Genomic DNA, 12,009 nt, shown 5'->3' with positions numbered 1-12,009 from the left:
AACCCTCCGCACTTAATTCCTACGGCTTTGTGGACAATTAGCAATAAATATGCCGCGATGTGGGTTATTATTTTTCAGCGGAATTCGCGTTAATGATTAGGCGAGCTCGTCAGAACATGTCAGTGCAAGGCATCCTGCAGTAAAGCTATGTTTGTGCATTAAAAGGCAAACATACGCGGCATGTTGATGGACAATCGGAAACAAACAAAGTCCCGCTTTTCCAGTTATGCACAAAGCTTGGTACGGCGAGGTGCCAAACTGCGAGGGTTGTTCATTGTTTTAGCATTTTTTTACGACTGACGCATGCATCGAGTGCGGTGCAGTGCAATAAACGGCCCTAAACCGGGCGATTACTGCTGCTTTTTTATTGTGCTGGTACATTAGTTAAGATTGCTTGCAACATATATATGACGGTTTAACGATTGGACATGTAAAGAAACATTTTTTAACATAATTTTCTGCGTTTTTTAATTCCAAAAAAAAAACGCACTAAAACCAAAATAAAAACATTTTTTTAAATTTAATTTTTTCTTGTAAGTTTCTTCAATAAAGGGCTCCAATGAAAGGTTTTATCTTCAATCTTAAATTGGCAAGCTAAAAATAACCGTTTTTTTAATTAGCCTACTCAAGAACTTGCAAAAGACAAGAAGCGTTTAAAAATATTTTTCTGCCTTCAGTATTTCTAAACAAAACACGCTTTATTTTTGATTGAAACCTGTTGTTTTATTTCATTTGTTATTGTACTTTACTAATGTATTGACATAGCGCTGGAAATATAGTACAGACTTGGACAACTAGATAAGTATAGTTATAGTATTGCGATTGGTTTAAGTTCGAGACCATAAGCAAATGGTTTGATTAAACAAAGTAGATTAATCTCTAGTAAAATTCAATTAGTTATTGCTTACAAAAGCCCTTTAAGAAATTGATATGGATTAGTGAATCATGTGTGTTTACGAGAAACAACCAATGGTTAAATATTACTAGTCTTGAACTACTAGTGTATTTAAATTGCCGGGCGTCAGACGTGATAATCTAAGTTTCAAGGCCAAACAAACGATTGACCACAACGCAAAGAATTTGAACGAACAGAAATGGGCTAATAGGCCAAGGACTGGGATCTCTCACGGCGAGCATAGTGATCAAGAATCATACCGAGTGGAAAAGCTTGTCACCTTAATAACAAGGCGACATTAAATGATCTTACATATTCAAGACGCCCCAGCATATTATGATTCACAAAAGGTTCGCAGAGTATGGTACACGTTCCACTAGTGTGAAGAGAAATATTTTTGCGCAATACTTGTTTTTGTCGTTTTTTTGGTACGTCGGTTTTACCTTATATTATTGGGAAGGTAACACAATATGAGGGCACACTATGCATGGATCTGTAATGTAAGGCTTGATAATAAAGATGGAGTTCATATCGAAACATCCTAATCAAGATAATGTCGATTTACTCGACCTTTTTGGCATTGCACTTTATTACCAAGCGACAATCTAATATTGTGTTGTTAAAAAACAGTTGAAACTTGAAACACTATCCTACTTTTTCCGAAGTTTAAAAAGCAGCGGTTAACCGTTATCACACTAGTATTGAATTACAACCAAATATACGACTTAATGTCGAAATTGGGTTCCATCCAAAACCTATATCATTGCCTTAAAAGAAACCAGATCAGTAATAGTGGTTGGCGACGGTTTATTAGTACCGAAAAGAACAATGAATGGAACACGATAAAACTCTGCTGTGAGTGCGTAATATTCGATAAGAATGAAGCAGGGTTGCCACACTAAAAAATCTAAACCATAAAACTTTTCAAAGTTAATTTATACGTGTTTAAAGAAATAAAATTACATCACGCGACATGTTTGAAATATAGGTCCAACAAAACAGACTGAATGTCAAGGTTAACAAACAAACAGTTAGAATGTCTTTAACTGCGACAATTTTTAAACACAACTTAACCTTAACTTTAAATAAAAAATGGGTTTCGAGGACGTTTTGTAATGCAAATTAATTAAAGGACATCAAAAACAAAGATTAGAAGACTTTGTGGCAACCCTGCGAAGGTTTTCTTCAGGACTTTTTTAAGACAGCCGGGAAATTATATTCCACAGCTGAAGCATTTTCCTCAAAGCATACACCAGGGACAACACGATTACAGATGAAACAAATACAGATACGCGGCTATTTTCATTTTTTCATTTGATGATTTTTTTTCATTTAATGATTTGCTCGCTCTCTTTCGACCGCTTGGTGGCGTGAAAGTGGCGCGCGAAGGTTTCGGCCACCAGCAGAGGGAACACTAGAGTCGCGTCGGCGCAAACCTGACGAAAATAAGAAAGCAGTGGTTCTTATTTTTTTAGTATTGCTAACCCTGTAAAAAACATAATAGACCTAAAATTTACAAGTTCTGTAAACAGCTTGGACAACTTGATTTATTTTACCTTTTTAAAATTAGATTGAAATTAAAATTTAAGCATTTTAGTTTTTTCAAAGTAGATTAGAATTAGATCTTTTACGTTTTTTTGAATAAGATTTGAACTAGAATTACTGAATTTTCAACTATAGAAAGTTATTTACCAGAGTCGCGTCGGCGCAAACCTGACGTAAATAAGAGAGCAGTGGTTCTTAATTGAGTGGTTCTTAATTTGTTTAAGTGTAAACAGACTTGAACAATTAGATTTATCTTCCTTTTTAGAATTACGTTGGAATTAAAATAAGAGCATTTCAGTTTTTCCAAATTAGATTAGAAACTACGGAATTAAAAAAAAATACCAACTAGAATTTAAACTTGGTTTATACTTAACTATTCACAATTAATTTAGTTTAAATCGCAATTTATTCTAATTGTAATGCAAAAGGCAAATCGACCTGAAAATATTTTTATATGTTTTAGCATAAGCGTATGATTTTCACGCATTCAAAATCACCTAAAAGTCGTTTCCACCAATTTAAATCAGGGCTGCGGAGTCGGTTAAAAATACACCCGAGTCCGACTCCCGGGTCCCGAGTCCGACTCCGGCCAAATGTAAGACTTTGTCGAGTCCCGAGTGCCGAGTCCAGCTCTGACTCTACAGCCTGCATTTTACCCAATTACGTAACTGAATTAAGGTGCAATCCACTCATATTGGTGTCATAATTGATCCACCCGCATTACGTGGTTTAAAAATATTTCACCATTTGCTATTACACTTTTACAACTTACATTCTGTCGCCTGTTTTAAAATTTGATACTGCGCATGCGCACGTTGGACTCGGGACTCGGGTAGTTTTACGCGGTCTTACTCGAGTCCGACTCCGGCAAAACAAACCGACTCCGTCGAGTCCCGAGTCCGACTCCGCAGCCCTGGTTTAAATTATTTGCTTCGACTGAGAAACAAAAAATACCGTTGAACAAAGTAGAAATTTGTAAATAGAATTAGAGCACACAAGCAATTCTAAAAAGAGTTATTAGCCGCATTTCGATCTAATTTGTTGTATTGTAAAACTAGAATTATCTCCTTGACATTAAGGACCCACAATTTTAAAGTTGTGACGTGTAATTATTCATTAACATACAACACTGGAATGACTTGATAATTTGCTTTAATTAAACGTTTAAACAATCGGAACTGGAAGGCTATAGATACTACTTTCAACTTTCACCTATCTCAAACAGAAACTTACATTATATTACCTCATAAAAAAAATAAAATCACCTCAAAAAATTATTAAATCATACAACTTGGGGTGGAATCACCAGCAGGTTAAGTTAAGAACCACTACAAGATGGAGTCGATGCCACTAACAGAAAGTTGTGGAGGTCTTGGCTGGATTTTTCGTTTTAAATTTTGACAGAGGCTCACGTTGGTGGATAGCAGATTTTAGCATTTTATATTTAGACTAGGATTTAAATAAGATAATTTAATTTTTCAAATTAGATTAGACCAAATTAAATTGGGATTTAAATTAGAGCCTTTTTGTCTTTTCATTTTAAATTAGAATTAGATGTACCGAATGGTTAAACACAATTAGAATTAAATTTATTGATTTAACATTACATTTAGTTTAAAATTTATTCTCGTAAGAATGTGATAACAAACACTCTGGTGGCAAGATTGGGTTATTTAAATTAAATTATAGTTATTTTTTCATGGGCAACATAGGGCATTTAAAACCATTAACCTCACAGCATCAACTCTGTAAATATCAGAAGTATTTTTTTCACATCATCTTCAAATTTTTTTTCCGGTGACTTTACATGCTTTTTATTTTATACAAAATGTAGTTTCTTGTTGTTTTCGTAAGGATAGCCCTAATTGAACTAAAACTCTCTTTCTGTTTATTTTGAAAACAATTTCATGGTTCCTATGTTTTTAAAACCTTATTCAAGTTTTATCATGAATCTCTTATTCAAGTTTTATCATGAAAACCTTTTATAAGAAAAGTTTGGATATGTTTGAGTCACATTAACTCAAGATGATACAAGCTCGTATCGAAACGTCTTTATCAAGATGATGCGATTTACTCAAAATTTTTGGCTTTGACGTTCATTATCAAGCTACATTACAGACCCGTGCATAAGTTTTACATTTCATTTCCTTATTTCCGAGGACCGTAAACGTCTGGCAGTTACCATTATCAACGTCTCAATTTACTTAATGCACATTAAAAACTTCACCCACCTTCACCGGGGTGGCCTCTATTCGTATCTTGCCCCAGGACACCGCCTCGTCGGGTCGGGCCCCCGAATCGGACCCATCGAATTCCTGGGCCGTGTTGACGTAGACAGCGAAGTCGGCGCCGTCGCGCTGCACAATAAGTGATCAATTTCCGTGCTTTGAACTGTTTCGTGAAGAACAACGTGCATAGGACGAAAATCGGGTGTGTTTTGGTTAAAGAGAATTGGTCAATCCTATTTGTTGCGATCCGAAGAAAGCAGGTTGTTTTACATACGTGAGCGTACATCGGTGGTTTCAAAATATGTGCCATTTGTGATGCTCAATGGTTATAGTAGGTAGGGCGATTATTATTTTTGACTTGGCAAAAAAGTCAAGTTTATTTTTTTTGTAGCTGTTTGACAGAATGACTTTACTGGACTTAAGTCATTTAACATTTTATTATAAAGTTGAGCTATTTATCTCAAGTTTTGCACTTAAAACGGCTAGACTGTTACATGTTTTTAATCGGACGGCTTTATCTATTTAAATGGTTTATTGTTTTGTCATTATATTAGTGGTTTGACTTGGAGATGACATGCTGGAATAATGACTTGAATGGGCAACTGATGACTTGGACTGGGACTTGACTTTCTATTTTTTGAAAACAAAAGTTATTTCACAAATATCCTGACTGAGTTATCACAAAAATACTTTTTTACAACACTGCCAGTGTCATTAGAATAACAAAGAGCCAAGCCAGCTGCCCTACCATGAGGTTAGCGTTGCAGATGTGATGCTTCATGAGGCCGCCGCCCAGAATGATCATACCGGTGTTGGCCGCATACACAGCCTGGTTGTTCATCAGCCTTATGTCTGCACAAACAAGTTGGAAAATGTTTCACGGCGCTTCGATCGCACTACAAATATTTGCAATCGATGCTACGTGAGATTAAGCCTGCTGATTTCGTTAAGTCAGTGTGTATCAACCTTTTTTTGCCTGGTGAACCCCTTTAACCGCTATTCAAATTCAATTCCCCCTGAGCAAAAACAGCACCTGTAAATTTGTCAATACACTAAGAGAGCATATCACCTGTTTGAAACCTTAAACATTTAAGACGCCGTATTGGTACCAAATGGTTAGTAATCTACTTTGCTGAATGTTATTTCAATAAAAACAATATATATATATATACACAGTCGTAGTAAAGTAAGTAGTAATTACAGAGGGCACAACATAGCGTGACGTAATAAGAAGAAACTGTACAATTCAATAAAAGTTTAACATCGCTTGCGAAAAATACCTCTACTGTTTTGGAATTTAAAGACCTGATTCCTTTATAGTTTGGAACACAATACACGGGTTTTTTTAGTAATTTCAATAAAAATATAAAAGCCATAATATTTGATAAAAGCGACATTTCGCAATTTACAGACGTTTCAGCAATAACTCATGCCATCATCAGTGTAAAAATGAAGTGAAGTCACTTCATTTTTCCACTTCACCTGAACAATCACAAAGAGTTCCAAGCAGACTTGGACAACTAGATTTATTTCAGTTTTTTCAAATTGGATTAGAATTAGAATTAGAACATTTTTGTTTTACATTTAATTTTTACAATCAATACATTTAAATCGCTATTAATCATCACAAATAATGCGAATGGTAAATATTATGTGTTTTTGCATAGCCTGTGCTTTTCAGATTGTGAAAATCACCAACAAGTTGTTCCGGCCTAAGAGTATTGTTTCAAATTCTTTGTTTCGACTGAGACACTAAAAATGCCATCGGACAAGGTGGCATGCTTAGTAAAACCTGAAAATGTTTGAACTAGAATTAAAGCCCACAAGCAATTTACAAACTAGATTGGAATTATCGGCATTTCGCTCAAATTATTTGAATCAGAAAACTAGAATTATTTAGTTGTCCTGATTCTGATGTGTAGTTCCAAGCGGGCATCCAATTTCAGTCTGGTACTTATGAAAGCTCTTACCTTCTACAATGTCGATAACGAGACCAGGATTCTTGTAGGAGTGAAGATAGAGCATGTCGCCCAAAGACCCGTCGGTTAGACCGGGACTAAACACCGGGATATCGTTCTGAAAGATACGAGACACGCTCCAGTAAAATACGACACACGGGTCATGTCGAATATCACTCAATATGTATTTGGCTGAACCTTAGAAGTCTTTCGTTACGCAAATGTGGTCGGAATTAAAATTAATTAAAAAAAGGCAAAATGTAGAAAAATGGCAAAAACTGGGTGATACACGTTAATGAAATCGAATATTTGGAGAAAAATGACTTATTCCGACAGCCTTGACAAATAAACACGACTAAAGCGACACAAAGGCAGTAATAATTTTTTTTGTAAAGATTTAAAAAATCGCAATAAAAAACCAAGTACTCAACGAGTATTCGCGCAATTATCGTTTTAGGGCTAGTCGAGTTTTCTTGAAGGCAATTACACGAAAAAACATGAAACTATTTTTTGGAGCATAAAGTATTAAAAAAACGTTTTGCAAGTTATTTTCGAAGCTGTTACCTTGTAGCACCAGTAGAAGACGGAGTCGGGGTGGTCGATCTCCTTACCAAGCCGGTGAACCACCCGGGATGGGGTCCATTTCACCCCCTGCTCGTTTTGCTCGACCAGCATTCGATCGAAGACGGGGATGATCCAATCCTCGAACTTGCAGTAGTTGTTGTTGGGAACTAGCAGGTTGCCGATTCTGTGAGGAAAACAGTCGTTAGATTACATAGTGACTATTTGGGCGCTAGTCTACAATTCTACCACTTTTTCGTCCCAGGGTTTATAGCAGGGGTTCTTAAACTGGGGTCCCCCTTGGGGGTCCGTGAACTAGTTTTAGGGGGTCCATGAAGGCCTAATTAAAGAACTAGTGTATACTTAATAAGTAATTAATTTTTCAAATAAAACACTTTTAGTGAAATTTAAACGGTTTTGCACTAAATGTATAGTTAGACTCGATTTAACTTTTACATTTTTGGAACGAAATAAACAGAGTTATGAAGTCTATTTGCGTCATATTATGACATCATTTTGGAGCATTTCTCGCCTACCCGGGGTCCATGCAAAGCAAAAAAAAAAGTTTAGGGGTCCGCGGTAAAAAAAGTTTAAGAACCCCTGGTTTATAGCATTGTTGACATTATGTGGGTTAGGGTGTGAGTTAGCGTTTGGGTTTGGGTGAGTCAAGAATTATTATTTATTTATTATATTTATAATTACATATTTATCTCTTACTTGCAATTACAAGTTTGACAATTCCCTTTGTTACTGTAAAAAACTGTGGTAGGATTCCAGACCAGCGCAACTATTTGTCTACAAAAGACTTGCAATATCAAAGTTTTAGGTAAGAGAACCAAAAAGAAAGTCAAGCTATTTAAAACAGCGTATTTCGGTTATAAATATTAAAAAAAAAATAATTATTTAACACAGTTATTTTGTTCACAAAGTATGGGTTTTATCTCAGTAATTAAAAAAATCATTCTGGGTTTTACTCGAATACCATAATGTGTAACGCAGACTTGGACAACTAGATTTATTTAAGCTTTTTCAAATTAGATTAGAATTAAAATTAGAGCATTTGAGTTTTTCCAAATTAGATAAGAATTAGAATTAGATCGTTTTGAATTTTCTCAAATTAGAGTAGAATTAGAATTACCGAATTCCTAAAAAATCAAATTTCAACTAGAATTTGAACTAGAATCACATTTAGTTTTTACAACCAATTTAATTTAATCACAATTTATTCTTATAAGAACGTGAATGGTAAATATGTGTGTGGTAATTTGTATGCCTTTTTATGCTTTTTAGCCGGTAAAAATTACATACAAGTCGTTTCAACCAGAAAATTTTAATTCAAATTCTTTGTTTTCACTAAGAGACTAAAAATGCCGTTGGACACAGTAGGATTTTTGGAAAAATCCAAATTAGATTAGAACTAGAATTAGAATTAGAGCAAACAAGCAATTCACAAATTAGATTAGAATTAGAATTAGAGGCATTTTGCTCTAATTCAATGAATTAGAAAACTAGAATTATCTTGTTGTCCAAGTCTGGTATAACGTTTGTTGTAGCTGTAGGATCTTTGTTTAGTGTGTTGCTTTATGTTGTTCTATTTCGTTGCTTGTATGATTTTTGTTTTGAGTGTGTGTGCTGTTGTTGTTGTTTGTTATCATGCTATATTTTGGATTTTTGTTATTGTTTGTTGAGTTATTGCTGTTATTTGGACAAGTTTACCAATTTAACAGCTTAACGTTCAATTTTATTGTCAAAGACAAGACTTAAAGTTGACCTGCTCTAATATTGACTTGGCTGGGACTTGACTTGTTGTTTTAAAAACAGCTTAACTTAAAATTAAGATATTTTACAAATGACTTGACTTAAACTTAAGGTATTTTATGACCAAAATAGGACTGAAGTCATTTCCAATTGACTTGTTTACAACACAGCTACACGCACCTGTTGATTCCCTTCTCGCGCAGTTCTTTTCCCTTAAGGCTGAACACGCCGAGATAAGTGGGCGCCATACACTTGATAAAGTCCTCCTCTATTCCACCAGCAGTCGTCACGATACAGTCGACCAAGTTGTTCTTGGCCAGGAAACGAAGGGTGCTGCGGATTCCTGACAAAAAAACATAATTAAATTTGCATAAGTTTTTTTTACGCTTCGTGTGGTCGCATAAAGGCTTATTTCGGAATAAAATAAAAAGTAAAAAGGTATTTTTTTTTGAAAACTTTCACGTGGATTTATGTTTCAAGCAAAGTCCCAGCTTAAATAACACAAAAGTGGATGTCAGGTCATTTTCAATCAATAAATAAAAAACTTATAGCCAAAGTTTTTATTCATTGTATTTTGTGTTAGAAATGGCGTTAGCCAAGTTTGAAATAGCTATAGTCGGTAATCACTAAAAAACGACAATCGGGGTTTAAAAAAAAAACTCAGAAATTAAAGTCACCAGTTACCGAACACCAAGTGTCTTTTATGTGTCTTTTATGACGTTCAGATGCATGAAAAGAGTATGATGTAGTATTAAAAAAGACAAAAAAAACAGTCATTACAAATCATTTTTCCAGTCAGATAATTGTAAAAAGTTATCAAGTATCACTTTATATGTTATATAAAAAAATCACCTTGACCCTTGTAAGATAAATTTCGACCTTAATTGCTGATCACAATACTCTAGCAAAGCTAGTATTTTAGGTCAGACACTTTATATTAATGTTAAAAGATATATATAAATATATTTCGCCAGCCAAGATATCTTAATTCGAATGAATCATTTATTTGTGGCGAAATATATGTATATATATTTTAAAGAGTCTGACCTAAATTATCAGCTTTGCTAGAGTATTCTGCTAAGTTTTCGGGTAAATAACTTTAAAATTTCGCCGTACCTGACGATATCATGTTCGAAGTGAATCCCAGGAAAATAGTGCAATTTGACCTTTGCCTTACAATCGGGTTAAAATCCACTCGGCTTGCGTTGTCCTCACTTAGGGGCTCCCCCTTTTTCTTTATCTGCGTCACAAAATAAGATGATTAGGACTGATCGATTGTAAAAAAACGTTTTAAATCTGTTTCTTTCACCCATGGCATTGGTTTTGGTGACGCTTTTAATTGCTTTGGGGTTTAATGAGGTCGTACAACAGCTGTCGCATTCCTGCATGGTTTATGTTTATTATCGTGTACTATGGGATATGACCAGTTTCGTTTTCAATAGATAACCTTCGGTCGATGGAGCGTCTGTTTTGGTGCGATCAATGTAACTACGCCGTATTCCGTCGACGCACTTTTACGATTTTCCGAGTCCTATCGATTTGCACCTCAATTATGTATGGAACAAACAGCGCGTCAAATTACCCGGAACAACCAATTTGCGATTGGGATGTCAATACGGAAGAACCTAGTGATAGTTTTACCACACCATCCTTACGTTACGTATGTCATGAAATACACCCTAGGTCACTAGGTCAGCCATAGACGGTATGTGTGAACTACTGGATTTTAATGCTTCTCAGTCATTGGTGTAACAATTTCCTTTGCATTTGCACAAATGATATTAAAAAATCCTATGAAATACGTTAAGCGGCATCCTAATATGCGACCAAACGGAAGGGCAAAACGACAAAACACGTTTTTAGGGACTTAAAGTAATATCAATTTTGTATGGGGATATTTACGCACACACACTCACAAATACTTACACTAAGTATACACACAAACAAATACGTACCAATAATCACAAATAGGTACAAACACACACAAACAATATATAAACTGTTGCTACCAGGCATGGTAATATAAAAAAACAGCTCGTCTGGTAAGTGTAATTGTTAACACCATGAACGTCAAAACTGACGTGACGCTTTCCGCATGCTACAAGCACCTGCTGAAGGCCTAGAGGCAGTCGCTAATTATTTTCTTATCGTTTTGTTGCTCGCGTTTATTTCTGCTTTTTCCTTTTTTTTCTTTCCATTTATTGTACGAGCGTTCAGTGTCAATCACCCTGACGAAGGCGGCTTGTATAGGTTGCCGAAACGTTGGTTAACAATTACACTTACCAGAGGAGCTGTTTTTTGATTTATACACACAAACAAATACGTATAAACAACCACGAATTCGTACAAATTTACAAAAGTTCTCACCATTTTCTCGATCTCCTCCACAGCGCGTCCGAAATTGGTGGCCTGGAATCCGGAAGTGACGTAGGATCGGAGGAGCCGGTGATAATCCACTCCTCCCTCCTCCTCGTAGTCGTATCCTCGGACCTCCTCCGAGTCCTCCGGCATGTCTTCGCTCTTCTTCAGCACAACGCTCGCAACGGTTTGAGGAGCGTCGGTCATCCTGCTTTTTTTGTTGTTGTTGTTATTTTGTTGCTGATTTCGCTGTAGTTTGTTGTTCGTAATATTGTTGGGGCTCTTGCTCGTATTTTTGCTGTTTCTGTAGTTGTTGTTTTGTGCTGTTTCAGCTGTAGGTATTGCTGTTACCTTTTATATTTCTGTCGCTGTTACTGTTTGCTGTTGTTGCTTGTCTCCTTCGCGATGAGATTTCGCGACAGTCAAGCTCAGTTTTACCCTAAACGTCTGGAAAAGTTGTTCTACGAGAAGAAAAAAGAGACAACGGTAACACGCGTTCGATAATAGCTTTAAATGCTTAAGACAATGCGGTGAAAGGTAAGGTGCGTTAAATGGATGCCAGCTTTTCAAACAAGTATACCTGGAGATCAAAAGGGCTTTAAATGAGAATTAAATAAAATACAAAGACATAATATTCTTAAACCCAACGATTGAAAGCATGCACGAACATTAACTATACGCTTTACTAGGCATTGGTTAAGTTTAG

General features: G+C 35.7%; 1 protein-coding gene across 1 annotated transcript; it reads right to left on the bottom strand.

Annotated features, from left to right (window-relative positions):
• Positions 1-2,216: 2,216 nt before the first annotated feature.
• Positions 2,217-11,521, bottom strand: LOC146132041 (deoxyhypusine synthase-like). The gene is made up of 8 exons (XM_083397299.1): positions 11,313-11,521; positions 10,062-10,185; positions 9,126-9,288; positions 7,191-7,374; positions 6,639-6,744; positions 5,417-5,520; positions 4,672-4,797; positions 2,217-2,331 (listed from the first exon to the last, which is right to left on the bottom strand). The coding sequence occupies exons 1-8, from the start codon at positions 11,508-11,510 to the stop codon at positions 2,224-2,226; spliced, it is 1,113 nt and encodes a 370-aa protein (XP_083253425.1). The 5' UTR covers positions 11,511-11,521; the 3' UTR covers positions 2,217-2,223.
• Between the last annotated feature and the right edge of the window lie 488 nt (positions 11,522-12,009).

This window comes from Ascidiella aspersa, chromosome 9, assembly GCF_963924565.1.
Source record: "Ascidiella aspersa chromosome 9, kaAscAspe10.2, whole genome shotgun sequence".
NCBI classification, from domain to species: Eukaryota; Metazoa; Chordata; class Ascidiacea; order Phlebobranchia; family Ascidiidae; genus Ascidiella; species Ascidiella aspersa.
The sequence above is the reverse complement of the archived record's forward strand: the minus strand, read 5'-3'. Positions and strand labels throughout refer to the sequence as shown.

Bases quoted from the DNA above. Each gene is read 5' to 3' on its own strand.
- LOC146132041 (XM_083397299.1), bottom strand. From the start codon at position 11,510: ATGACCGACGCTCCTCAAACCGTTGCGAGCGTTGTGCTGAAGAAGAGC. The intron at 9,289-10,061 runs GTACGGCGAAAT...TTTTTTTGTCAG, and splicing joins TTCGAACATGATATCGTCAG to GAATCCGCAGCACCCTTCGT. The intron at 7,375-9,125 runs GTGCGTGTAGCT...TTTTCCTCACAG, and splicing joins CGCGAGAAGGGAATCAACAG to AATCGGCAACCTGCTAGTTC.